Source organism: Colletotrichum orchidophilum (genome assembly GCF_001831195.1).
Source record: "Colletotrichum orchidophilum strain IMI 309357 chromosome Unknown Scaffold_161.1, whole genome shotgun sequence".
NCBI lineage: Eukaryota > Fungi > Ascomycota > Sordariomycetes > Glomerellales > Glomerellaceae > Colletotrichum > Colletotrichum orchidophilum.
Genome location: NW_019173117.1, coordinates 23,245 through 50,951, shown reverse-complemented (window position 1 = coordinate 50,951; position 27,707 = coordinate 23,245). Strand labels below are relative to the sequence as shown.

The following is a 27,707-nucleotide window of genomic DNA, read 5'->3' as shown; positions in this document are numbered from 1 at the left end:
ACCCCCTAGACAATGACCTCAGGATCCTTCTCAACCTCGGCCAATAACTCCCTCGCGGTCCTAAACTTGATGCCAGAAAAGTACCTCTCGCGATGAGCGGCAACCTGACCGGCAGGCAGAGACCCAGCGTGGCTGGCAGAGAAGATGCCGTACTCCGCAATAATGCGCTCCTCACCCTCCGGGTCCGGGTTGGCGATGATATCCTCAATGTACTCGGCTAGGCTGCGATACTTTACACCCATTTGCGGATACTTCTCCCGCATCAGCGTCGCGATCTCGTTCCAGGTGGCCTTGGCCCCTGAGATGTACGTGTACCGCTCCCAGCGGGGTGCCCAGAGGAGCTTCCCAACCGCCCGGACTACGTCCCGCACCGCGGTCATGTCTAGGGGCTCGTCGCCGGTGCCGGGGATCAGCATGCTGTTTCCCGCGACGTTGACGGGGATCGCGTCCCCCGCGTCGTTGAGCATGCGGTTGCGGCGCGGCACGACGTAGTCGATAAACCACCCCGTCGATAGCAGCGTCCACTCCAACTCTGTCTGCCCCTCCAGGATCCTTCGGACAGCGCCTTGGCGACGGGCATAGAAGCCCGGCTGGTCGGGGAAGGCCTCGAGATTGCCGCCGTATTCGGCGGGAATGAAGCGTTTGCAGGTCTCGCTCCTCCTAGCGGCCTCGATGAGGCGCGCGTGGACGTCGACGAAGGCGGGCGAATAGTCGAGGATGTTGGAGACGAGGGCGACGGAGCCCTCGATGCCCTCGAGGATCGACGGGATGGAGGAATAGTCCGTCACTAATTGTTGGACACCCGGGATGTTTTCGAGCTCGGGTTTGAGGGACCGGGTCAGGATGACGAGGTCGATGCCCATTGCGGGGAGTTCTTCGGCGAAGTAGCGGGTTACGGCCCCTGAACCGGCGATAGCGATGCGCATGTTTATTGGTGTGTGGTTAAGGGTGGAGTAGAGTAAAGTAATCGGCAATTTGTCAGATGCTTAAGCTGCGAGACTGTTGATGCTCTAGACTTTCTGGCCTCCTAAGGTGCCAAAGCCGATCCTTTATACATGTACTCTCTAGCTCGCCATCAGGTGGTTGATTTGCCAGACGAGGCATCTTCGATGATCGGTATCTGGTCCTATCGACGTCAGCCTGCGGTCTCAGAAGTAAAATAATCCTCCACATTTATAAGCAGAATGATTGCCAAGTGAGAGCCGGAGCATCAATGTGGACAATGAAACCGACGATGTTGACGGCTGCCAGTGTAAGCATGTAGATCCCTTCCCGATTGGGCAACTCACAGCGAGCTCGCTGTTAGCGTCGAAAAGGCTGATTCAGCTGGCTTGAAGGCCAAGCAAGCGCGAGCAATTCAGACAGGCATCAAGAGCCCCAAGGACAAATGACACGACTCAATATTACGTGCACAATAGACTCAACGTGTAATCAAGGCGTGGGGTATTCATCGAATTGCTCTCCGCCAACAAAACTGCCGTCCCGGAAGGTCTGGTATATAAACAATGCGGACCAGGATCAGAGCAAGAAACAAAAAACATATTGGTGACAATCTCCTTCTCCTGAGTGACTCGAGCCAGAGTCATACTCCCCGTCCAACAACGTGATATCTGCAAAAAGAAAAAGACCAAGAACGCCAAACCGGGGCGATGCTACGCGCATAGTACAAGCATCAAGCCATGCCATGATCCTACCCCTGAATGCCCTCCCAAGTATGTTGGTCAGTGATGTCCCTGACACTCAATCCGGTGATACTGAAGACAGTGACGTCGAGCTCTTCATCCGACATATCCTGTCCGACCTGTTTCTGTCCCTCAAGCACATCGTAAAGTGCGTATATTTGCCCGTTCTTGACCTCCTGTGCGTTCATGTTGGCGTCAATGTTCGTCTTGAGCTGCTTGCGCTTCGTTTCGGCAAGAGCAGGGTTGTGGTTGTCGTATCGAGCCTGCATCTTCGCATGCTCCATCTTCATGTGCTCTAGCTCGTCCTCGAGGCCCTTGATGACCTTCGCCAAAGCATGCCCCGGAGGTTGCGAAGGACGAATTGTGAGGTCGTCCGCAGAATCGCCTAGCTCCTTATACTGATCCGAAGGAGCAACGGGCCTAGAGATCTTCACTCGCTTCTTACCTTCTGCAATGTCGGCAGAAGTGACCGTTCCACGATGAGCCTTGATCCGCGTGCACACAATGCAGTTCTTACAGCTGTGTCCGGCCAAGCTATCCAGAACACGTCTAGCATCGGAGGTCAGAGCAGGGCAGTTGCTCTTGACATCAGTAGTCGACGTGTGATCCAGCCCGCCCTGAGTAATCAGATCGACGGTAATGGACTTATTCTTGGAAGGCTTTACAGCAGCCTTTGATGACCTCTGGCTTTGGCTGGTCAAGTTGCGAGTGGTGTTCGTTGTTTCTTGATGAACAGTACGAGATTCCTTCTTGCTCTTCATCTTCATGTCGATCGCCATGGAGTGAGTCCGAGTCTGAGTGTGTTCGGGCGATTGCATGTTGCCCTCGTCGTCTGCTTGAAAAGGGTCGAGGTCTGGAAGGGAAGCCCCCTTGAAGGAGCTCTTGGGATTCGTTTGACCAGAGGTGCTTCTCTTGCTGCCCTTGTTCGCAACATTGGAGGCCTTGCTGCTCCTTTCCTTCGTGCTTCTGGATTTGGAACTCGCTGCTAACCGCTCGGGCAGCGAGAAGGACACTTTCTGTTGACTGGTGGAGTCCTGGGGGTGGTGATTGGAGTCTCGTCTCTTGGACCGGGGTTCGGCTGCGACAGAACTTTGTTGACTCTGGACAGTGTTGTCGAGCTCATTCACACTCCGATCTGTGTGCTCCGTCGTGTCCTGGATCTCGGCAGCCTTCCTGCCTGGTGTCGCTGGCTTTCGAATCTTTTTCACTTCCGGAGTAAAATCAAGAACCTTGGAGTTCTGTGTGCTGTCAATCGTAATGTCCGGCATAAAGAATGCCGAAGTCATATTCTCCTCAGTTTCCTCCTCGTCATCTTCCTTATCCAGACGCACAGAGAAGTCATCCGTCTTTCTAAGAGGGCGACAGTGATCGAGCTGCTGCTTGAGGAATTCAATTTCCTCCTTCAGTTGCATGTTCTCATCGTGAAGGTCGTGGATGCTACGCTCGAAGCCCGAGTTTTCACGACGAAGGATCTTGTTCTCGTTGAAGTATTTCTCGTTGTGTCGAACAAGGCTATCGTTGTCCTCCTTGAGCGTTGACTTCTCTTGCTCCATGGTGTGAAGCTCAACCTGCAATGCCTCAACCTCATCACGGGCTGCCTCGAGATCCTCCTTGGCGTTGGTCGTAGTCTGACGAAGCTCCTCATTCTCAGACATGAGCGATCGCGCATTAGCCCGTAAAGACCTATTTTCGCTGATGAGAGATTCTTGCTCGCGCCGCAGGGAGTTGTTGTCCGTCCGCAGAGACTCCATTTCTTGCTGCAAGGTTTCCTGTTCTCGGCGAAGGATCTGATTATCTTCATGGAGAGCGTTATTGTCGGCGGAGCGGACCTCGTGGTTTTGCTTCTCCTGGCGAAACACCTCTCGCGGGTTGGTCATCTCCAGAGTGGCATTGAGCTTATCTTGGGTCTCGTGGAGTTCTTTTCCCTTCACTTCGAGTTGATCCATGAGATCGCCAATTTGTATACATGCGTCTGAAAGCTTCTTCAAAGCTCGGTCTCGCTCCAGAGACAAGGTGTTGTTTTCGACCTCATTAATGCCGAGCCGGGTGCTTGCTTGGTCCAAGCGTGCTTGTAAAGATGTCACCTGCGATTCCAACTCTGTGACTTGTTAGATGGAATTTAAATCAGGAGGCTGCCGATACTTACTCAGCTTCTGTGTCTGATAGCGCTCCTCGCCAGCCGTCTCGGGCTCTGAGCCTGTCCGGGAGCCGAGGGCACTATCGATAGACTTGCGGCCCTTGATCCGCTTCAATTCGGCCTGAAGATGATCCACCTGATTTTCGAGTTCCACTGCATGCTGCTGTACCAGATCGTCGTGTTCCTGGAGGTTGCAAATTTCGTTCCGGATCATATCCATAGACACGAAGATCTTCTCTTCATCCTCGGGAATCGCAAGACCGTCAACCTCGGCATGATCATTGGGCGGCAGGATATCAATGCGGTCTCGCACTTGCCCGTTCTTCACAAATACGGGGACACCATTCTTCACCGCACCATTGAAGCGCAAGTTGCCTGAGATGAAGTCGTTGAGGTGGGAGATATCGGGCATGAAGAAAGAGCGGGACGTGGCGCCATTCTGTGCAGGGCTATCGGTAGTGGCCGGCGAGGGGAACGTGCTTCGGATCGTGTTGAATGTGACTGGGGTAGATTTATTCGTAGACATATTCTCGGCTGGGGTTTGCCTCGGAGTGGCTTGCGTGGGGGGAGCCAGGAAGTCTGACTTCCTTCGGTCATTGTTGGCGGCGTAGGAAGATCGTCTTGCTGACTTGTGGTTGCCAGATGCTGTACGAGCGTGTCCTCTTGACAAGGGACTGCGGTTCATCTGCTGCTGAGGATTGAACTTGAAGCTATCGGCATTGATATCGAATCGAAAAGGCGACTTGGACATGTTGGCCGACATGTCGGACTCGTTGTCCTCAACGCGGGGCTGCATTTCAGCACGCGTCCGCTTAGAACCCTGCCAAGTCATATCCGTCGAGTCGTCGTCGTCCATGTTGGAGAGATATTTCTGGACAATGGCCTTGTGGGAGACGGTGTCCTTGCGACGCAATGAACCGATGGGTTTGGGAGCGGGGTGGTTCTGTTTTGCTTCGACGCTGGCCTTGGGCTTGCCATAGAATTCGGGCCACTTGCGGTGGGCAGCATCCAAGTCGACTTGAATTTTCCCACCGGTAGGACCGATTATGCGAGCAATGTCTTCGTTGAGCCTGCGGGTGGATTCACCGTCAGGTTCTGAGAAGACGGAGGACATGGTCGGGCTGACGGTGCCGTGTGAGCCAGTCGAGGAAGGCGGAGAGTTGAATGGATTGTCGCGGTTTGCGTTCATTTCTCGCAGAATGCGAGAGCGATAGCGGTTGTGTGCTAAGTCGGCCTCCATGACTGCCCTGGGACGCGTCGGGCGCGGTGTGCAGGACGGGAGTCGAAGAGAAAAAGTAGATTCAAAATGGCGCCGCGATGGCTATAGGCGACGCGTCGAATAGCCAATGTCGCGGAGACACTTCAATGGTAAGACTGATCAGAAGCAATACCGAGCAAGAGAAAGCTGCTCAAGGCATAAAAGTGCGCACAATGGCAGGACGAAAGCCAGAAGCTGTGATGTACGATAAAGCTCGCGAGCAGCTTGAGAGATGGAGAAGGAAGAAGCGTCCCAGTGTGGAAGTGCAGGGATTGGTTTGTTTACTTTCGGAGCTGCAGGCGTAAACAATTGGCGATTGGCCGTGGGCGCCAGTGCATGTTAGTGGGGCAGCCCTGCCTCCCAGGCCCAGCTCAGTGCCCTTGCTCAGCGAATCATCACTAACATGGAACTTGAAGTAAGGTACCTAGCCAGCCAGCCTCCCGTCTGCAAATGGAAACGCGTGCTGGTTGGCCTGCGCGGGACAAAGAAACGCGCTCTTTTGTCTGCAAAAAGACGGGTTTAAAACACGGTGATGGCAAATAGACAGACGATTCTCTCCATTCCCTCTTCCTCTTTTTTTATTTTTCTTTTTATTTTCATTTTTATTTTTTAAAAAAAATTAATTTGTTTCCGAGTCATTTTTGTTTGGATTCTGGGGTACGTTTATGTTCATTTGCATCTTAGGACCGTGGATATGCTCAAACCACCTCTAAAAAGGTACGTAAGGTAGCATGGGATACTTTGTGTGCCATTACGTCAGCTATCCTCGACTTGTCAACTTACACTTACACTCACCGAGCGAGTCGTCGCCGCCCTCGAGGCCTCTCAACCCCGGCACGCTAGGTAGGCACGTGGGAGGCAGTAGAGTTTCCGCTAGTCGTGCTGCTGAATAAGACACCAACGTGAGGAACGGGAAGACCCTTCTATCGCTCACACCAAAAGTCGCTTAGCAGCCGTAGTTGAGACAGATTCTAGCACGGTCGAGCACCTCTCAACGCATCTACAACCAGCCGACTCAGTCCGTTTCACCCTAGTGATGCATTCCCCACGACTCGCCCAAGCACTCTTCAACGGCCCTCGTCTTCCATTCCTACCTCGCAGTCCAGTCCCATGACCCGAGACATCTCCGTCTGTACCTTGGCCAGGGAGATGTTGTTTCGATACTGAGGCGCCTCTTATTACCGCCTCGTATATGCCTGAGGGACGGCTGCTCTTGGTCCTGTCCGTGGGCACAAGACCCAAGACGCCAATCACCATGTCCACCAACTTGATCGCCAGATATTGGCAAGTGATCACGCCGATTGTGGGCGGTGCTGGACTATTGTGGGCATCATTTTCCTTACACCGCTGAAGAGGCTGGGTATGGTGGAACGCTTCATGCACATTTACCCAAGGTACCTTAGGTAGGTAGTCTCGTTCAGGGCACGTATTACATGGCCTTTCGAAGAGAAGACCAAACCAACGGTCTTTCTCCTCACCTACCTACCTTAGTGTACAGAAAGTCCTTCAGGCACATGGCAATGGTAGTGGCAGGAGCAAGGTACATTTGGCGCTCCCGTTGTGTTCGCTGCATGTCTTCTTCATCGGGTATCTGTATTAGAGGTATCCGTATTGTATCGGTAATGGATCGCAGCAGCACAGCTTCTCCTCCATGTCAGTGACAGACTGCCAGGACAGAGCGCAGGGTCTTGGCGCCTCCATATCCATAGTAGGTATGCCCCGCATGAACTTGTTCTAGTGGCTGCCACCTTTCCCCAGGGATGGTGGGAGGTGACCACCGCTTGCACCACCGACCTCTGTGACCTCTCGGTACGCCATTCTGCGACCACTTGAGGGGACTTGAGGGGTTCCATCTGCCTCGTGCAGGTGGATCTTTTTCCAAGGTTCCTTGCGAAAATGGGCTTGGCCTGCCCCTCGACTCTGGCCATCCATCGCCAAAGAGCCCTGCGCCGTCGCTTGCTTCTTTCCCGCATGTCGCCCGGCCGCCGGTTGCCTTGCCCTTCCTCAGCTTTTCCTTTGGCCTTGGCATTGCATCGACCCTCCGCATCTTCGCTCATCGCGCGCCCTCGACAAGTTTGCCCATCCATTGTGCCTATTTCCCTCGTCGAATTTCCGCTTCGACGATTGCGACGTCCTTCTGAACATGGCAGAGCGCTTTTACACATGAGCGGCGCCTTTTCTAGAGCTGATTGCTCGCCATCATAACAGAAGCTGCCTTCTGGTTTTTTTTTTGGGAATCAAATACCACCATCATGGTTCGATCAACACTCCGACTGCCCGAGACTTGCCTCTCGGTGCTTGTGCTGGCCTCGTGCGCCCCGGCCCTCGTTGCGACGGCTCCTCCAAATGCGCCCAGGTCATTTTGCCCCATTTTCTATGCCGAAGCTCAACCTCCGATCGATTGCGAACCGAAGCAGCCCATGACCTTTCTACAAACCCCGCAAGTTGAAAGAAAAGCTACTGCTCACACGTCCAAGGCCAAAGTTGAGCCACTCGAGGCCGCCTTTGAAGCTCTTACTGTAATGCAACATGACTTCTTCGTCTCGGACCAGGGAACATGGCCCGAAGCCATCGACTGGACTGCTGCCGTCATGGAAACGATGCTGTCAGGCACGTTGACTTCGCTTTCGCAAGCATTGGCCGTGCTCGATATCGGAGGCAATGGTGACAAAGGAGCCAAGAGAAACCTCATTGATACCTTTTTCACTCAGCTGGTGGCCTCTTATTTTGGCCAGGACGACGTTGCGATCCGCCATCAGGTATAGATCCCCAGCTCCCACCAACACAACCCGAGCAGCACATACTAATATGCACACAGGCTTTCGACGACATTCTCTGGGTTGTCCTCGGTTGGATCGAAGCCATCAAGTTTATCAACATACACTCAGAGCTCTTCTACCCCCGGGAAAGCCTCAACGAGAGCGCGACCCCGGGTCTTGGAGATGCCTTGGCAAACGGTCCCTGGCACGGGCAATATTGGATACCCTCGTTCGCTCATCGGGCCAGAATTTTCTGGGATCTTGGGTCCAAAGGATGGGACACTCGACTCTGCGAGGGTGGCATGAACTGGAACCCGAGGTTGGAACCATATAAGAACGCCATCACTAACGAACTCTGGATTGCGGCCTCGATCTCAATGTATCTATGGTTCCCCGGTGACAACAACACCACACCATGGGTCAACAACGCAGGTGGTGTGGAAACCACGCGAGAGCCCAAATACCTCGCCGCTGCCATTGAAGGCTACAAATGGCTCACTGGCGTCAATATGACCAATAATGCCGGTCTCTACGTTGATGGCTATCACGTCGACAGGTCCAAGCCGGGCAACACCAAGTGCGACCAACGCAGTGAAGCTGTCTTCACCTATAACCAGGGCGTCCTCTTGACTGGCCAAAGAGGCCTCTTCGCCGCCACAGGCAGTGCTTCGTACTTGGAAGATGGGCACAGGCTGATCCAAAACGTTATCAAGGCCTCAGGCTGGGACTTGAAGCTCAATCAGCCAATCGACGACCTGTCAGATCTCCCGCCAGGTTATCTGCCCCCTTGGCGCGGACTGGGCCGTGGAGGTGTCATGGAAGAAATCTGCGATGCTAGCGCGACTTGCTCTCAGGACGGGCAAGCCTTCAAGGGCATATTCTTCCATCATTTTGTAACATTTTGCCATCCACTCGAAGCTGCCATCATTGGGCAAGGCATGACTCTCGACGCTGAGGCGTACGAGCAGGCCAAGACGACCCATGCATCGGCCTGCCAGGCCTATCTGAAATGGGTCGAGCACAATGCCAAAGCGGCCTTGTTGACCAGGGATAGAGAAGGTCGATTCGGTACATGGTGGGGAGCAGGCATTTTCTTGAATACCGTTCCGACGATGCAGACGGACGGCATTCCTCACGACGCACCCAATGTGACCGATTACCGCAACTACGGGCTCCCGCATGACGGCGTATGGGCCCATGGTAACCCGGACAAGGTTTGGGCACCAAACGGCGAGGCGCGCAAGAACCAGACAAAGAGCTACGAGCTGGTCGGCGACGAGGAGCACTCTGGACAGCAGGTTCTTGGTGGCTCAAGCAGAAGGGGGCCTCGCTCCGATGACCGAGACGGGTTTGCACAGCAAGTGAAGACGGCGGCGGCGACCGGCGATCCGAACGACCGCGGCCGGGGTAGGACCTCGGAGACGCAGAACGGCGGAATGGCTTTGATGCGGGCGTGGTGGGAGCTCGTAGCGGCGTCCAACGGAACGTACGATCAACAGCGGCATGAGAGATGGCGATGAAGACATGCATGATATGAAGTCATTTTGGCTAGTTAGTTGTCTTTTCTTTTTGGAGGGGAAGGGGATATGAGTACAGACGAAGAAGTCTTTCCCCGTATCTACGCACGCATGGCATAGCCGCCGGTCGGTTACACCGGCCTCCCTTCTGGACATACCTGCTTTTCTCTTCCCTCCGCATTCGCATTTGTAGCTGCTTCTGTGTCCGAGCATGCTTCTTGCTGCTGGTGTACTTCATATTTGGCCGGAGACACCGTCCATTTACTCTGCCCCACAGCTCTCAAGGATGTCTTACCCGCGGGACGCTAACCAAGACTACGTCTGCTGCGCCGTACCTGAATACGCTAAGATCGTACATACTCAGACTTCATTGGTCGCTTAGACGAGTGCGAACGATGCTGACATGGTACTATTCCCCCTCCCTCAGTAGTCTCCAGTGAGTGGCTCAGCCCTCCAGTTAGGGTGATTCGAGAACTCGAAGGAGTGCAGCACTGCAGGAGCCCAACCCTTTGGTCGAAGGAGCCGGTGTTCGTGAGGCCGCTTGGGGTGCTTTGCTTGGGCTGATCCGGCAGGACGGTGCCGGTCCGCCCCACATGGGCCGCCGTGGCTTGGCAGGACCTTCACTGCTGTCTTATCCTGCGTTGCTTGCCTCTGGGCTCTGGGGGGGAACGCTTTCGAATCGGTTTCCCAATGGGGGGAGGTTGGGGGGCGCCGGCATGGCCTTGTGAGATGGGAATGACCGGGCAGTGCTCTCCTTCTGCATTGTTACTGTGGTTGGAAGAAATCGATATAAGGGGAAGAGGTTCCTGATGAATTGGAAATTTGGATTTGAAAGAGTACCAGACGCATCAAGCATCACCAAGCATCAGACACTTATCAGACAGCGAACTTGAAGGATCTTTTCTCACATACACCAACGTTAAAGTCTACCTTGAAGCATATCACTACATACATTCCTAACCGCTAACTGTCCGTCCAAAAACCACAACCTACCTCAAGGTCCATCACCAAGCTCACTAGCACCCAACCTCAAAAACCAAAGCAACGCACTACATACAGCCATGGGTCTCATCACCGGCCTCGTCTCAACCGTAGTCCACGCCGCCGCCGGCCGGAACCCCTACAGCCACAACCACAACAACCAATCCCCCGTCACTACCGTCGATTCTGCCGCCGGCGCCGGCGGCCCACACGACGGCTACCACACCGGCCCGGACGGCCAACCCTGCGGCATCTGCAAGGTCGCTCTCCCCTTCGGCAAGGGCCGCGAGGCGAGGCGCGACAGAAGAGCGGCCTTGGATGAGCGCAGGGCCGTCATCTACGCCATGAGGGCGCAGCAGCGGGGCGGCGGTAGATGGGGACGTCTTGGATACGATGCTTCCCCTGGGTTCTTGGCTGCTGGGCCCTACCACCACCAGCAGCAGCAGCAGCAGCAGCAGCGATACTACAACAACATGTCCCGCGGTGGACCGTCTGGTGTTCAAGAGGAGGGCGTCGAGGAGTGGCAGCACGAGAGGAGGCGGGCTTCTACCGGCGACAATGTACCGCCGCCTGCATACTCCGCTGCGGGGCCTTCTTCGTCTTCTACGGGTATTGAGGCAAGTCGAAGTGTGGAGGTTTTGGGGAATGGCGATGAGAAGCACGGCCAGGAGAAGGCTTAAAGACATTGTTGTTATTTGTATCATGTTGGATGGTTGGTTTCTTTTACGTTCAACGATTAGAGCGAGCGTGGCGTTAGGTTACCTTATACGGTCTGATTGTCATTTCTAGGTTCGAGAATAGCCTTTTTTTATTTGATCCGTGGTCTCTATCTAATTCACCGATGCCCAGATGCTGTCGTGACGACGCTGATGTACAATAGGGGCCTCTATCTTTCACGCCCCATCCTGGGCCCCCTTATTTTTGTGCCGAGACCCAAACCTTCGCCCTGGCATGTTCTGGCGAGCAGAATGTAGTTTCCCCTTTGCCTTAAGGCCCCATCCACAGAAGTGTGAACGAACCTTGTTTCGTTCCCCTTGAAGAAAGTGATGCTCCTACAAGGAAGCATTTACCTCTGACCAGAGACACGGCGGCTCTGGACCTCGCCGAGGGCCTTGGTGCCGCTGAGGAAGATGGAGGTCGCAACAATGGCGACGGCAGGCAGGGTCTGGAAGAGGGTCCAGGCGCTATAATACATGAAGAAGACGCCCTCCATGGCCACAATGGATCCGAAGAAGGCGACGTGAGAGAGGGGCGCGGCGCCGAGGGCCTTTTGGAGGTGATTGGCGTTGGCGCCGAGGGAGAGCCACTGCAGGTTGGGTTTAGTTAGTCAATGTTACGCCCACAACGTACAGAACAAACTGTCCTCCTTCACAATCGGGAACAGGGAGAGGACGGCGCAAAACTTACACCAATGAGGAGGACGGGAATCGTGGCCAGGACGGCAATGACAAAGGCCAATGAAATGATCTTGGGAGGGCTGCGGGGGTCCTCGCGGAAGATGTGGTTGATCTCAGGCTGCTTGCCGTAGCGAAGGGGAGCGTCGTAGGTCGGGGCGGCGACACTGGCGTCGCGGGATACGTAGACGTCAAAAAGAGTGGTGTCGAGGGCCTTCGAGGCGCCGAAGGAGCCGATAACGATGCTGGCCTTGAGGGGTTCGTTGGCGAGGAGGAGCTGGACCGGGAGGTCCTTCTGGGCCTTTGTTGTTCATGGGAGTTAGCCGTGCTGCCCTGCCATTAAGGAGTCGAGGAGAGTGAGGGAAAATGCATGGGGACGTACAATGTCGACAACACCACGGCCGGTGTCCTTCAGCTCAAGGGGGAAGGGGGCCTCGAGACCAGACTCGATCTCCTTGAGGATCAGGAAGGCCTGGTGCGGGCGCTTAGCCTTGTCACCCTCCTTGGCCGTCAAGACGACCTTGAGAGTGTCCTTGGCTCCAAGAGAGAGAGCAGTCTTGAGGGGAGAAGTCGCGCTCAACCTGTCGGGCGGGGCTATTCGTTAGCAATTGGGGATCTCTTGCAATATGCTCATTCACAGAAACCTCCTTCCCCCGAGCTTCAGAAAGCGTAAACGGCCCAACTCACTTCTCCTTGGTGGCATCCTTGCCCTTGCCAGTAATTGAGACGGTGGCACTGTCGAAATCCCATGATGAGGCGGCCTGCGCGGCACCGGCCGCGAACAGCGCAAGGGCTGGCGTCAGAGAGTTGAGGAATCGCATTGTACAGCTGAGGGTGCTTGTCTGTGGCAGCTTCAGCTTGGGCTGGGGAGCTTCGTATCGCCGGTGTTCACTTATGGACAGCTTTCGTGTCCATTACGAACTACCGATAGTGCACGGGCCATGTACTGCGGGACCCTGCAAGCCGTGCCCTTAATATTCGCACTGTCTTATGTACAGTACACATAATGGTGCCTTCCTCAATTACCTTATTCTTCAGCATTCGATCAAACTGGCAAGATGACACTACGTAAGACTTACCATTCAATCAGCCTTGAGGCCTATAGCCCCATATACAATGGCTGAAAACTCGTTATCGTTACCTAATATTAGGAGTCGTAAGGAATAGGATTCGCACTCTGTCCAGTGAGTGTCATATCTGGGGGAGACCCAACGGTTCGTTACAATATGATGATACCCATTCTAGGCCATGCATCGAACTTGTTACTATGAGATCGCGAAACCAGGATGCTGTCTATACGGTCTACATGCGTCATTTCAAATAGAAAGAATTATAGCTCGTCTTTACCTTCGCTCGACTCTTTAGCAACCTCACTCTCTATCTGCTTGGGTAGTTGCTCATCCAACTCCATCCACTCTGCCGCAAAAACGGTCAGGATGCGCGCCCAGTCCCGCACTGTCGGCAGGTCCAGATGCGCACCGTCGTCCTCAATCTTATGCCATACGTCGGGGAACGGTGTCGGGATAATGTGCAGGATCTCGACTCCGCGCTGTAAGAACGGCACATGATCATCTAGGACATAACCGCCACCGAAGCCGACCTTCTCCTTGTTCCTATCCGTCAGAAAAGGATGCTTCGGTTTGGTTTCGAGGACATCCAGTTGGCGCATGCGATGTTCGATCTTTGCCATCTTCTTGTAAGCCCAGTGGGTGGACGGAAAGTAAGACGGTATCCGGGGATTAGGGGCGCCAAGGAGATCGATGAGGAGGAAGAGACTGATGGACGAAAGGGAGGTCTTGTACAGCGCGTTGGGGTGAACAGTGTTTTCCCAGCTCTCGGCAAGTGCCCTAGAGGATGTTAGACAGACAGACTAGTCGCTCAGGGATTCACTAGACATACCTAGCTCCGTAGAGCGAATCTGTGTCAGTCCACGACACCCATGCCTCCTCTCCGTCAAGTAGGATGATCTGGACTCCCTTCTCCTCTTCCAGCCCGCTCCCAGCGTCGCCCGATGCCTCCATCGCCTCCCATTTCTTCACCAGAGCCTCCTCAATGTTCCTGGCCGTGTGCAGCAGCATCGCGCACGGCGCCGCACTGTCAATCGCCCCAATGAACCCTTCCGGGTGGTACAGACTGTCATAGTGCGCGACGAGCGTCAGATACTCGACGTCTCCGCCCTTGGCCCACGGTGGGTCACGGCGGAAGATGAGGTTCGTGAAGGGTATCTCCTTATCTCCGGTCGCGGGCGTCTTGGAAGTCGAGTTGTGCCACTCGATAATCCACTCGGGCAGGTTCGCGCGGAAGAAGTCGACAAAGTGCTGCTGTACCTTGAGCGAACCCGGGGTGCCAGGGACGCGGGGGATCAGGATGGGGGCCAGCAGCGAGCCGGTGTCGATATTGAAACCATCGCCACCCGAGGGGATCGCGCGGAGAGCCTCGTCGCCGAGTTCGGTGTAGGCGGTCGCGGGGGTGAAGAGCGAGCAGAGAACTATGACGATCGACCCGACGAGGGGGAGCTTCGGGAGGGAGGTCAGAAGACCCATTGTGACGGTGGCCAGGTCGGGCGCAGCAGGCTCATGCTTCTCGGGTTTATGATCTGGGTATTGATAGGTAGCGCCCGACGGCTTCTATTGCGCAAGGTGGTCAGGTTGCGATCGCCATGTTGGGCGGGGAGAAATGTGTGCAGTCAAAGACCCTGAGATGCAATGCGACTCAGGTCCCGCGAAGTACCCGCCGAGCGGTCGGGGCATAGAGTGGTCGAGGTGGAAATATGCCGAGGGAGGCTCCACTCACGGAGCCAGATCCACCGCTCCACACGCCGCCTGGGAGACGCTAGAGGAATTCTGGGGTTGTCAACATCGCTTTTGCACTTGACACTGCCAAGTCGTTGTCGCAAACATTCTTTGAGGTATCTAGTCAATGTCAGCTCGCAAAAGACTGGTCGATGGCGAGATCCAATCAACGAAGGACCCCTAGTCTTACCTTAGTCCGAGTCCATGCATTGTAATCTCCAACGGATGGGCCACATCACCTATCCCCGAAGGTCGGCAGCTTCCCCACAATCCTTCGGCGTTAACCCCCAGGTCCCGGCCATCACCACTGGGAAGCATCTCTTGACCACTGGCCGCGATCCGACCCCTCAAGTTGGACAGCAAGAACCTAATCGCAGCACGGAACCTTTGGCATCACTTGGCATGGACCTTTGATGCTAATCTCCGTGTCGTACAGGTCAGCGATAGGCCACTACGATGCATCTAACGGAGAGTGGCTTGAACGATGAACGAGTTCTATGGATCTGACATGCAGGAGGATGATTGCTCTTTCGGCCATAATGTTCAAGCGATCAAGGATTCAAGCAGCCAGGCTATAAGAGACAGACTGTTTGCCGCTGTTCAGATGTGATGCTTCATTGTCATCATAACTCTATCATCGCCTGCCGCCTGCCGCCTGCCTCTACTTGATTAGCAACAGCAGCAGCTATCATAAATTCTATTCCTCCATCAATAAAAACTCTGTCATCTCAATTTAACAAAGCTCTTTGTCCCCCAAAATGGACTCCCCCGTCTGGTTCATCACTGGCGCCTCCTCGGGGTTCGGCCTCGCCATCGCCAAAGAAGCTCTCTCGCGCGGCCACCGCGTCATTGCAACAGCCCGCAACCCAGCAAAGCTCTCTGAACTGGCCTCCGCAGGCGCCGACCTCCTCTCCCTGGACGTCACCGCCGGCGAGACTACAGTGACAGAAACGGTCAACAAGGCCTTTGCCCTCCACGGGAAAGTGACACACGTCGTCAATTCGGCCGGCTACATCCTCGAAGGCACCGTCGAGGAGGCCAACGCCCAGGAAGTCTTTGACCAGTTCAACACCAACGTCCTCGGCACTCTCAAGGTGTCCCGCGCAGCGGCTCCCCACCTCCGCGCCCAACGTTTCGGTGTCGTCGTGAACATTGGTAGCCTTGGCAGTTGGAAAGGCGGCCCAGCTTTTGCTCTCTACTGCTCCACTAAAGCGGCTGTCAGTATGCTAACCGAAGGCTTCTACGATGAGTTGAAGCCGTTTGGTGTTGATGTCTGCGCTCTCGAGCCGGGCTACTTCCGTACCGGGTTCCTGAACCCCGGCGCTCGCATCAAGGCTGAGCTGTCCGTTGGTGCATATAACGAGAGCTCGGCGGGCCAAGTCAGGAAATTGCTGGAGACTGTCGACAACAACCAGCCCGGCGACCCAATCAAGGGCGCGCGCGTAGTGGTGGACGTCATGACCAAGTCTGGGGTTGCTGAAGGACGTGAGATTCCTCCGAGGCTGGTCTTAGGCACTGACTGCCTCGCTACTATTCGCGAAAAGTGTAAGAGCACTATTTCTCTTCTCAATGAGTGGGAGCCGATCTCTGCTTCGACCGATTTCTAGGGGTCTGATTTACTTCATGAGCTGTTTGAAGGCTTATGAGTCGGTTGCTGCTACGACGGTCATACAATGACAATTGCCGATGGCAGGTATTCTATAGCATGTGGATTTAGTGTAATGAAACTCGTTTTATTTATCGAAATAATGACTCCTTGGTGCTTTTCAGCGTCCCAGCTATACGGTCTGATTATACCTCAAGCAAGGACTGATGGGTCGTATGCTCTTTTTTTGGGGGGGCAAAGCCGCCTAAAGCTCGCTGATGCTGTTGTAAATGAATGAGAACCATATAAATATAAATATAGCGAACCTCTTTGTAAGCTCACCTATGAGTTCGCCAAGACTACATTGATACAATTAATCTATTAGCCGCTTACATTAAATTCTTGAAAGTCCTAGAGGTGATGCTTTCAGCCTCTTGGTGTACAAGATGCCTTCTTCCGTAAAGACACAGTGGAAGCTTAGGGCTTATTGAGGCTCTTTAGATCTTATTGGTTAAAGAAGCGAAAAGCACGTAGTAAGCACTTGTACTTGTTCTTCGTCTGATTCTAGGCAATAGCGCCTGAGCTGCACAGAGGATGACAGCGAGGGTGAGAGAGCTGGAATACACTGTGCACAGGTTAGATTCGAGATTCAGAGATAAAATTAAAAACACCCGACATGTAGTCGAAGGTTCTGGTGATTTGGTCCGTAAAGGATGAAGGTGGGAAAGAGTGATGAAGGTTGAGGTGAAGTTGTCTTGTAATCTGTCGGGGATATGGTGCTGAAGACCGGAGTCTTCCAATAATTCGGAGAAGAAAATCGCGGGATTTAAATTGAGCAATATAGCGGTTGGAGGCATAAACCAAAGAGCATCATTCTTTCTTGTAGGAGAAAAGAAAAAGCGCAAGATGTGCGATTGGTACCCATGACCTTTGAAAAGTTGGCAAAGTTTAAGGTTACAACAGACCAACTATGTTATTCAATGAATGCCTACCCGGAAGCATCAATTAATCTACTTTTACAACATATGTACTCTTCCTTATTTTAAGTATAGCTTAGGCGAGAGCTGTAGGACCACAGAGCCTCATAAACCTGCCTCGGGCGCACCTCTAACCTCAGCACATATCTCCTAAAGGTCACTTTCCGCCGTTTGACCATAACAACCACGAGTTAAGTTGATATATCTCGCTATAAATATATCCTTCAAGTAACCTTATGTCACTAATTCAGCAGACAGTGACAGTGGCCCTATAGTCTCCGAACTTTGCTCTCAAGTCCAGCTACGATATTGCTCGCTTTTAATCTACAACGCTGTAGTTCAAGGTTCGTAGTCTTGGCGTAAGTTACGGGAGGCATTCTTTCCAAGATTGCCTGAGGCTATTGACAGCAGATTGCGAATGGCGGCAACTCACCTTCAACCTTGCAGAATCGCACGTTTCGCTTGCTTGATGATACCCCAGGCAAAAAAGGCCCGATGGACGACCCATTTGTGTGTGGATGACTCGTGATGGTTGGTTGCAGGAGTGCTTTAAGGAGGGCGTGGTGTCAGGGTGGTATTTGATCGTCATGGTCTCAACGCAAAAAGACCAAGGTGACCTAGGGAGAGAAGAAAGATACTTCGAAGATACCGGAGCAAAGAGGATAATGGGACAGATCCTTCCCGATCACATTCATTCGTCGTCTCTCTTGCCGATAACCTTCCTTTTCTCTTCTCCTCGTAAGCGCCGTTTCTGAGGGTTGCTCGAGGACGGTCCGATCTTTCTCCATCGCTTAATGATGCGTATAGCTCCTTACAGGAGTATTAAGTGCATATGGGCCATATTTATCCTTCCCCGTGGCTTTGAAGAGTCTATTGGACGACTTTTGACGAGGCCGGGATGTACTTGGTATTACACTGGTTCTGGATGCCTGTCCCCTAGCCCCTTTTTTCATTGAGATATTTTGCTTTGAGCCTAGATTTTATGAGGACTTGCCCTCCCATTATTTCTAAAACGAAACTACGTCCAAGCTGAGTCGCCCAAAATCCGGCGTTCATGGCAATTGCACTTAAAGCCCAAACCACGGTCAGTGAGTCGTTGGGAGGGTGATTTTAAATATTACGCATCGGTCGCCATAACCAAAGAACCCGCCAGTTCTAACATTTTAAATTAAAAATGCATTAGTATTGGAGACTTATTACTATAATAGTACAATTTCGCACGGCTATAGTTAATCTAAAGGGATGTCGTCGTATCGGGTCACGTGACGTTACGCTCACCACCTATTCCCAAGACAACAGCGATCTTGCTTAGTTCGTACTTGTACAGTTGTGCCATGCGCATACAAAAGAGAAGCTTCCCAAATGTTTTTAAGCATCAAAGGTACACATATAGTTCTGTCACTCCGACGCCACTGACCCGGCTGTCCTCAAACGTACCTACCCAACAAGTCGGCTCTTGACTTGTGATGGGATGGGGGGCGAAGACTTCCCATCCCCGTCACAGCCGTCCTTCCAGTTCAATGAACCGTCACTCTCGCTGAGTGCCCCCGGTACTACCCGTGCACCGACGTCGAATTTGACGTCCGACAGAAGGATGGGTACATCTTTAGGTACTCGGTCGAAGGCAACGCTTGCGCTGTTACGGGATTAGTAACAGCAGCACCAAATCATGGGATGGCAGTGGGAGCTGTAGGGCCCTCAAGTGGGAACAGAGTCATCTTTCGTGTGGGCGGACCTGAAGCGTCGTCTAAGAAGTCGCAATTTCCTGTCAAGCCCGGGAGTCTTGGTGACAAGGCCTGCCGATACGAAAAGCTTGACCCGGGACAATTTAGACTGGTCAGAATTCTCGAAACACAATGTCCAAAATGAAGATCGAAATAGTTCAAAGATCGATCACAGATTTTCTAAACTACGTGGCAATCCCTTACGCCTGGGAGAAAACGTGAGACTTCAAACCAAGAGACGTTGAAGTTAAAAATAAAGGGACATCGGTATCTTCTAGCTTCCATGGTGCATAAATTGCACTTTACTTCAGCAGGAACAGAACGCAATGTTAGTATAGACAGACGCCATCTGCAATGACGAACAAAATACCACTGAGAAAACCCAACAGATCCAGCTCATGATCAAGATCTACAATGTGGCTGAGTCCGTGGCCATCTGGTTGGGACCTGAAGCAGATAGGAGTGATATACTCACAAGTCTTTGGGGGCTCACACCACCCATCTCATCGGCAACAGGAAAAATTGAAATTTCTGCCGTCGTCTCCCTCTTTGAAGAAAACTTTTGGAACACACTTTAGATCGTTCAAGAGGGTTTCAACACTTGCAAGATTCTGTTTTACTGCGGCTCCAGCGTCCTTCTATGGGAAACTTACACGAGCGCTGCTGGTATTTGACAGAGCAACATGAATGTCTTGAACCGCTGCCTGTCGGCTGCTGAACAAGGCAATAACGACTCGGGAGGATGAAAGGGTTATCAATAAATGGCGGAAGGGAAAAAGGAGGGAGCAAAAGTCCAAACTGCGCTAAAATGTGGATGTGAAAGGGGTTGATGATGGAACGATGTCAGGAAACGCCCTGTGGTGGTGGATTTCAGGGGCCTTTCCGAGGCTCCCCATGTATCGGCAAGATTGTTTGCTGCTTCGCATTGCCCTTGTCTGATCGTTTTCTTTGCAGAGTCATAAAACGTCCTCTTTATGTTGGCTTGCTAATCCTCATCTTTCCTTTCCGCTTGGAAGTTCTCGTCGAAAGCGTTACTAAATCGACCAACTTGGCGGCAGGCTTCGGTTGTTGATATTAGTCAAGATCATCTTGATTGTATGAAAACACATTAGACAGGCTCTCGAAGTGTTTGCGCTGCGACGCGAGTAAGAGCTGTAGCACCTCGACTCTCTCTGCAAAGTTGTACTCGAGAGCAAGGCCTGCTTACAATCCCTTGTAATTCCAATTTTTGTGCTGCATGTTCTCATAATTAATTTGCTTGCTTGGTTGCTCTGGTTCCGAATTCATCAGAGAATTGAGGAAAACAGTGGGACTGTGAGACGGCGAGTAAGGAGCGTGGGCCTTGAAATTTGGGGGTACTCCTGGCCTGAAGGCTCAGCAACGATGATTGGACGAAGAATCATCGAAGTTGCTGGGTGTGTCACTGGACAGAGAACCGCAACGTTAGAGGTGAGCTTATCAAGTATCCTTCTCAAGTTGTCGCTTCAAAGGGGAACAGATTGTAACCCCCCTGAGGCTGATGTGCGGCCCCCCTCGTATCTTTAGCGAACCTTGTGGAAGACGTGCTTGTACAGCTTGGCGTTACTTGCCGCGTCGGACACCGTTCGGTCGAGGAGATTGGCGATGTAACTCCCGCTTGCGCACTGCAATGCCGTCGCATCGCCCGTGAACCGTCTCCTACATCGCTGGGTCGGGTGAAAGGAGGTGGCCGACAGGGCTGTGGTGTGTAATGGAGTCCTGCAGTCTCCTGAATCTTGTTAACACCACCAGAGGACCAGGCGCAGCCATTAGGATGCTAGCGTCACAAACAAGGCGTCGACCAAGACGGCAGGTTCTAGAAACTGTGGATGTGAAGAGAGGCCAATCGAAGGGGTTTCGACCCTGCTGGCATCCACTCCAGCTATGCCGCCGCCGGGAGACCACCTCCTGGTGGTGGGTTTGAACTGTGATTTGCCGTTGTGGCGCCGCAGATGAAGCTATTTCGATGCCTCGGGATTAGGACCCTCTCCCTCCGCTAGCTTGTGGCAATGACGAACGATCCCTGGGTCCGTCCTATGGTTGCAGAGATTTGCGTGGAGACGAGGGAGGTGGGCGAACCTAACATGAGCCATACGACAAGATTGATGTCTGATCGGGCGGGACGACTCCGGGACTGGACTTGAATTCCTTGTGGCTGTCCCGAACAAGAAGACCGAAGACTCCACATATGCACAGTCCGCGGCGGTAATACAGCTCACAAACGAGGTAGGGTGCTGACAGCGGTCTTGCAAGCGGACCCCGACGAGCCACCAGACTGGAGCCAGTACTCTGCAGATAAGCAGCAGTCCGCCTTGGCGGCACAATTGGCTACTTTCGTCAAAAGGAATGGGGCATGCCGTGATAACTGCGAACTCTTGAAAGTCACCAGATGTGACATGCTTCCCGTTTCGGATTGGTACATGTATTTCCTGACCAACAATGTCGTCCGATGTTGCTCGTGGGTAGGCTGAAGATTCGATGTAAGTGGATGTAACGAAGAACAGGGCGAACAGGGTGAAAAGTGGGAGAAACTATAAGATTCCTCGGAGCCCACATCGTTCTAGGAGGCGGGTGCATTTTGGTATTTGATTCGAGTCATGTGCCAGTGCCAGTGCCAGTGGTGGTCGTGCCATGTCGGTGTTATTGGTGCTGTGGACCATTTCGTGATTGCATGTAGTCAAAAAAGAAAAAAAAATAAGAAAAGAGGGGCGCGGGTGTTGGTCTTGATCTTGGTGTTGGTCTTATGAGAAGCCGGGGAAACAAGGTGCGGCACTATAGCCAAAATAAAGATTGAACAAAGAGGTGATCATTTTGGGCTGGACATAGGCCGTCTTTAGATGTTGGGGAAGTTGGACGTCTCGGAAAAGCGTACGGGGTCGACGGCGCCCGCTCGGGGCACTTGAACTTTCCGAAAGCCCGTACAATGGAGACCGCCCCACACCTCCGACTCTCTGACAAAGTTGCGGGCTTTTTCCTGGGGATCGCCGCCAGGGGAGCGGCCGCTATCGACCCACTCTAATCACTTACACGCCGGCTGCAGAGCTGCCAGAGCATGCACACCAGGACACGATGCAAGAATTTGAATGCCCAGACCATGCCCAGACCAGGCTCAATTAACGTGGTTCTACGTCAACTTGTCAGTTTGTGGCATATCTGGTGCACGGATGATCCGGGCTCCTGGATCGACATTTGCGCCTTCGGATGCTGAGATGGACCCCTTGCCTACGATGGGCAGGGGACACACGGGGAGCGAGACGCTCCGTTGACGTGTTGATAAATCTAGACCTAGGCTAATTTACATGAGGTGTTTTGAATCTCCAGCCAAATCCTATTACTATTACATCGGCTCATCTCCCCTTCACACTCTCGCTATTTAAGATAATCTTCTCTTTCTTTTCACCTGGCTGAGACTGCTCTGTTCCCTCTACGGCTATCACGACAAGCCGAGCGAACAACTGGTTGATGCTGATCGGTAAGTTTCCACACGAGCCATATGAGGAAGAGTGCTAGTGGACTGACGGGGTGATTCTCGATTTCTAGGATAGCAAGATAGGCTTGCAACCGCTCCATCAGCCAGCAGTCCTCAGAACACCCGTATACCTTAATTCACCAACTGACAACATGTCCGCTCCATACAGCTCGGACGAGAAGTCTCGTGTGCCAAGCCGTTCTCCGGTCGGCAGCCAGAAGACAGTCGTCGATCACGATGCGATCTACACCCAAAACGCGGAAGCACCACCAACTTCCAAGTCCACCGAAGGCAACTCTCTGTTCGAAGAGGTCGGTCATGGATCCGCGGCATCAACCTCGGACGACGACGGCAACGACACAGAACTGGATCGTCGCCAGTCCATTGTGCAAGAACTGGCTCGGGAGTACACACGGCACTCCGCGGTCAACCTTGATGGAGACAGCATGGCCTTGTTCGGCAGCGAGGACCCCAATTCACCCCTCAACCCGAACGGAAAGAACTTCAGCGCTCGCAAGTGGGCTAGAACTCTTGCCAACGTCACCAACGAGCACGGATCTGGATATCGAACTGCCGGCTTTGTCTACCAGGACTTGAATGTCTTCGGATTCGGCCAAGAAACGGACTACCAGAAGGATGTCGGAAATGTTTGGCTCGAGATCCCTGGTCTTGTTCGCAACCTTACCTCAAAGACTGGAGGCCAGCGCCGCATCGATATTCTGCGCGACTTCAACGGTATTGTGGAGGCAGGGGAGATGCTCGTCGTTCTTGGACCCCCAGGATCTGGCTGCTCTACCTTCCTCAAGACCATTGCTGGAGAGATGAACGGCATTTACACCGATGAGCGTGCCTACTTTAACTACCAGGGTCTTTCGGCAAAGGAACTCCACAAGCACCACGCCGGTGACGCCATTTACACTGCCGAAGTCGATGTTCACTACCCTCAACTCTCTGTGGGCGATACCCTCACTTTCGCGTCCCGTGCGCGCTGCCCACGAACCCTGCCTCCCGGTGTCACCGCCAACCAGTACTGCAACCATCTCCGTGACGTCGTCATGGCCATGTACGGCATCAGCCACACAGTCAACACCCGCGTGGGTGACAACTATGTCCGCGGTGTTTCTGGCGGTGAGCGCAAGCGTGTGACGATTGCCGAGGCGACGTTGTCGAATGCTCCTTTGCAATGCTGGGATAACTCAACTAGAGGCCTCGACTCTGCGAACGCCGTCGAGTTTTGCAAGACCCTCCGCTTACAGTCGGACCTGTTCGGCCAGACTTGTGCCGTTTCGATCTACCAGGCGCCGCAAAGTGCCTATGATCTGTTCGACAAGGTTGCTGTTCTCTACGAGGGCCGTCAAATATTCTTTGGGCCTACTACCGAAGCCCGCCAGTACTTCATTAACCTCGGCTTCGAGTGCCCTGCCCGTCAGACGACCCCCGACTTCCTCACTTCGATGACAGCACCTACCGAGCGTGTCATTCGTCCTGGATGGGAATCTCGCGTACCTCGAACGCCCGATGAATTCGCTGCTTGCTGGAAAGACAGCCGCGAGTCCGTGGCTCTCAAGCAGCAGATCGAACAGTACAAGGCCGACCACCCTCTCGATGGCCCGGATGCCGAAGTCTTCAGAAACCAGAAGAAGTCGGTTCAAGCGAAGAACCAGCGCCTCAAGTCTCCGTTCATCCTGTCGTACGGGCAGCAAGTGAAGCTATGTCTCTGGCGTGGCTTCAAGCTCCTCAAGGGCGACCCTAGTCTGACATTTTTCTCACTGATTTCCAATTCATGCACGGCTCTCATCATGTCTTCTCTGTTCTACAACCTCCCGAACAACACGTCCTCCTTCTACAGTCGATCTGCGGTCCTCTTCGTCGCTATTCTCGCCAATGCATTCTCCAGTGCCCTCGAAATTCTCACCCAATACGCCCAACGGCCCATCGTTGAGAAGCAGCGACGTTACGCATTCTATCACTCCTCGGCCGAAGCTTTCTCCTCGGTCTTGGTGGACATGCCATACAAAATCACGAATACAATCTGCTACGACTTGATCATCTACTTCATGACGAACCTGAACAGACAGCCGGGCAATTTTTTCTTCTTCCTCTTAACCACATTCCTCATGGTGCTTTCCATGTCGGGTCTTTTCAGGTCAATGTAAGTCATCTTCTTCCCATAGCACGAATGAGCCTAACATCAATTAGCGCCTCCTTGTCCCGCACGTTGTCGCAGGCCATGGTCCCCGCATCGATCTTGATTCTTGCTCTGGTCATTTTCACTGGATTCGTCATTCCTGTTGACTACATGCTCGGTTGGTGCCGATGGATCAATTACTTGGACCCTGTCGCGTACGGATTTGAATCGGTAAGCTGCAATTCGAGCACTCTCAAAGAACACTGACTGACATCTGCGCCCTACAGCTCATGATCAACGAGTTTCACAACCGGGACTTTGAGTGTGCTGCTTTCGTCCCGAGTCCTAAAGTTGCGGGTTATGAAAACATCACTCTGGCCAACAGAGCTTGCTCTACCGTCGGTGCCATTCCTGGCGAACCTTTTGTCAACGGCGACAGGTACATCAACTCTCAGTACAAGTACTTCAACTCACACAAGTGGCGCAACATCGGCATCCTCATTGCTTTCATTATTGCCCTTCACGCCTTGTACTTCACCGCTACGGAGTACATTGCGGCCAAGAAGTCAAAGGGTGAGGTCCTCGTCTTCCGTCGGGGTGTCGCAGCCCCTGTCAGAGGAAAGGATGACCCCGAATCCTCTCTCTCTGGACCTGCTGCCGTTGTCGAAAAGGGTGGGCAGGGTGCCTCTGCCAACGAGGGTACGATCCAAGGCTCCACCAGTGTCTTCCACTGGGGCAACGTGTGCTACGATGTCAAGATCAAGACCGAAACCCGCAGAATTCTTGATCATGTGGACGGCTGGGTGAAACCAGGGACTCTCACGGCCTTGATGGGTGTCTCCGGCGCTGGCAAAACCACATTGCTTGATGTCTTGGCAGACCGTGTCTCCGTGGGCGTGATTACCGGAGAGATGCTCGTCGATGGAAAGATCCGTGACCAGTCCTTCCAACGCAGAACTGGCTACGTTCAGCAACAAGATCTGCATCTCGAGACCAGCACCGTTCGTGAGGCATTGGAGTTCAGCGCTTTGTTACGCCAGCCGGCCACCACTCCTCGCGCTGAAAAGCTGGCATACGTGGACGAAGTCATCAAGCTTTTGGACATGCAAGAATATGCCGATGCCGTCGTGGGCGTTCTCGGCGAGGGATTGAATGTCGAGCAGCGGAAGCGACTTACTATTGGTGTTGAACTGGCTGCTAAACCGCCTTTGCTTCTCTTCGTCGATGAACCCACCTCTGGATTGGATTCGCAAACGTCATGGGCCATTCTGGATCTCCTCGAGAAGCTCTCCAAGGCCGGTCAGTCCATTCTTTGCACCATTCATCAACCGTCCGCCATGCTGTTCCAGCGCTTCGACCGCTTATTGTTCCTGGCAAAGGGCGGTAGAACCGTGTACTTTGGTGATATCGGCGAAAACTCTCACACCCTTACATCCTATATTGAGAGGAACGGTGCCCCCGCCTGCCCTCCTGGCGAGAACCCGGCCGAATGGATGCTTTCTGCTATTGGCGCAGCCCCCGGCTCAACTACCAATGTCGATTGGCACGAGGCATGGAAGTCTAGTCCCGAGTATCAAGCTGTACAGGACGAACTTCAGCGCCTCAAGTCTCAGAGCCCCGCCCAAGAGCATGTCTCCGCCCATGAAGAGAAGTTGGCCCACCGCGAGTTCGCCGCTCCGCTGTGGGATCAGTTCTTGATTGTCACTCATCGTGTCTACCAGCAGTACTGGCGTACACCCTCGTACCTTTACGCCAAGTTCATTCTTTGCTGCTCCGTTGCCCTCTTCATCGGTCTTGTCTTCCTCAACGCCCCTCTCAGTATCCAGGGCTTGCAGAATCAAATGTTCGCCATCTTCAACATTCTTTCCATCTTCGGTCAGCTGGTCCAACAACAGATGCCGCACTTCGTCACCCAACGCTCTCTTTACGAAGTCCGCGAACGACCTTCCAAGACTTACAGCTGGAAGGTGTTTATGTTGTCACAAATCGTCACCGAGATTCCATGGAACTCTCTCATGTCTGTCTTCATGTTCATCTGCGTCTATTATCCTGTCGGTCTCTACCAGAACGGTGATCCGAGCCAGTCGAGCGAGCGCGCTGGCCTCATGTGGCTCCTGTTCTGGCAGTTCATGATCTTCACCTGCACCTTTGCCCATGCTTGTATCGCCATTACGGATACAGCTGAGATGGGTGGTAATCTCGCAAACGTCCTGTTCATGATGTGCCTGCTGTTCTGCGGTGTCTTGGCTAGTCCCAAAGCCATGCCAGGCTTCTGGATCTTCATGTACAGGTTGTCGCCATTTACCTACCTACTATCGTCGATTCTCTCGACAGGTCTGGCAAACTCCAAGGTGACGTGCTCTTCAAACGAGTACATTCACTTCAACCCACCAAACAACCAAACTTGCGAAGACTACATGAAGGGTTACAGAGACGCCATGGGAGGCTACCTCGAGAACCCATCTGCTACAACGGATTGCAGCTTCTGTACCACCGCCGATACAAACGTCTTCCTCAAGTCCATCAGCTCTGACTTTGACAACAGATGGCGCGACTTTGGTATTGGCATGGTGTACATTGTTGTCAATATCATTGCCGCTGTCGGTCTCTACTGGCTGGTTCGCATGCCCAAGGGCAAGAAGAAGGCTTAAGCCATAACAGAAGCGCGTCAGGAGGCGCCAATTCGTTCCACAACTTTGCAGCAAATGATTCTGCCACATAGCCATATCTCTTTCATTAATCAGGTACAATTTTTCAACAACATTGCGTGGGGTTAATGGGCATCATAGATATTTCTAGTTTTTAGGTTGAGGTTACATACTAGAGCTCTCGTAAGACTATTTCACAGTCCCAATCAAACCAGTCAAAATATATTACAACCATCCTTGCCTTTGCGTCCTCATGACTGAAGATCCACGCTAATGCATCACGGCTCAATTACTTTAAGCCACAAGCGTCAAATCAAATGTGGCTATCGATATGGTCGCAGTGAGCTTTTGGTGACAACGATTGGGAGCAAAGAAAGCATTCATTGACCCCTTCTGTCGTATCCGAACAACCACATTCTACATCTCGCGGCTTTACTCTTGGAATTACAATGAGTTTCGATGCCCCAGCTCACAGTACTCAATAAGATCCAAGAACTATTTTGGTTCTTCAGTACGCCAGGTAGATATGATGTGAGGCAGCTGCAACTCCCGGTTGTGCGACTCCCGGCTGGGCGATGGCATAGGTGGAAGTGTGTAAGTCTTTCTCTTCTGCAAGGATCGCTTCGTCCGACCTTCAA

At 53.0% G+C, this 27,707-nt stretch overlaps 9 protein-coding genes across 9 annotated transcripts; 4 read left to right on the top strand and 5 right to left on the bottom strand.

Annotated features, from left to right (window-relative positions):
* Window positions 1–5: 5 nt before the first annotated feature.
* On the bottom strand, window positions 6–926 carry CORC01_12670 (uncharacterized protein; the record flags this gene model as incomplete). The annotated part of the gene is made up of 1 exon (XM_022624289.1): window positions 6–926. One exon carries the CDS (start codon window positions 924–926, stop codon window positions 6–8), a length of 921 nt encoding a protein of 306 aa, XP_022469202.1.
* A 764-nt stretch (window positions 927–1,690) lies between these two features.
* Window positions 1,691–5,059, bottom strand: CORC01_12669 (uncharacterized protein; the record flags this gene model as incomplete). The annotated part of the gene is made up of 2 exons (XM_022624288.1): window positions 1,691–3,780; window positions 3,829–5,059. The coding sequence occupies 2 exons, from the start codon at window positions 5,057–5,059 to the stop codon at window positions 1,691–1,693; spliced, it is 3,321 nt and encodes a 1,106-aa protein (XP_022469201.1).
* Window positions 5,060–6,731: 1,672 nt separating this feature from the next.
* CORC01_12668 (uncharacterized protein) lies at window positions 6,732–7,124 on the bottom strand (the record flags this gene model as incomplete). The annotated part of the gene is made up of 1 exon (XM_022624287.1): window positions 6,732–7,124. One exon carries the CDS (start codon window positions 7,122–7,124, stop codon window positions 6,732–6,734), a length of 393 nt encoding a protein of 130 aa, XP_022469200.1.
* Window positions 7,125–7,329: 205 nt separating this feature from the next.
* On the top strand, window positions 7,330–9,356 carry CORC01_12667 (glycosyl hydrolase; the record flags this gene model as incomplete). Its single annotated transcript, XM_022624286.1, has 2 exons — window positions 7,330–7,836; window positions 7,896–9,356. The coding sequence occupies 2 exons, from the start codon at window positions 7,330–7,332 to the stop codon at window positions 9,354–9,356; spliced, it is 1,968 nt and encodes a 655-aa protein (XP_022469199.1).
* Window positions 9,357–10,414: 1,058 nt separating this feature from the next.
* On the top strand, window positions 10,415–11,014 carry CORC01_12666 (uncharacterized protein; the record flags this gene model as incomplete). Its single annotated transcript, XM_022624285.1, has 1 exon — window positions 10,415–11,014. One exon carries the CDS (start codon window positions 10,415–10,417, stop codon window positions 11,012–11,014), a length of 600 nt encoding a protein of 199 aa, XP_022469198.1.
* Window positions 11,015–11,400: 386 nt separating this feature from the next.
* On the bottom strand, window positions 11,401–12,549 carry CORC01_12665 (uncharacterized protein; the record flags this gene model as incomplete). The annotated part of the gene is made up of 4 exons (XM_022624284.1): window positions 11,401–11,640; window positions 11,742–12,029; window positions 12,111–12,309; window positions 12,416–12,549. 4 exons carry the CDS (start codon window positions 12,547–12,549, stop codon window positions 11,401–11,403), a joined length of 861 nt encoding a protein of 286 aa, XP_022469197.1.
* Window positions 12,550–13,058: 509 nt separating this feature from the next.
* CORC01_12664 (peptidase family M28) lies at window positions 13,059–14,560 on the bottom strand (the record flags this gene model as incomplete). The annotated part of the gene is made up of 3 exons (XM_022624283.1): window positions 13,059–13,575; window positions 13,628–14,355; window positions 14,522–14,560. Coding segments are annotated over 3 exons (1,284 nt in total), but the record flags the coding sequence as incomplete, so codon positions are not given.
* Window positions 14,561–15,278: 718 nt separating this feature from the next.
* On the top strand, window positions 15,279–16,127 carry CORC01_12663 (short chain dehydrogenase; the record flags this gene model as incomplete). The annotated part of the gene is made up of 1 exon (XM_022624282.1): window positions 15,279–16,127. The coding sequence occupies one exon, from the start codon at window positions 15,279–15,281 to the stop codon at window positions 16,125–16,127; it is 849 nt and encodes a 282-aa protein (XP_022469195.1).
* Window positions 16,128–22,445: 6,318 nt separating this feature from the next.
* Window positions 22,446–27,072, top strand: CORC01_12662 (ABC-2 type transporter; the record flags this gene model as incomplete). The annotated part of the gene is made up of 3 exons (XM_022624281.1): window positions 22,446–24,445; window positions 24,493–24,652; window positions 24,709–27,072. The coding sequence occupies 3 exons, from the start codon at window positions 22,446–22,448 to the stop codon at window positions 27,070–27,072; spliced, it is 4,524 nt and encodes a 1,507-aa protein (XP_022469194.1).
* Between the last annotated feature and the right edge of the window lie 635 nt (window positions 27,073–27,707).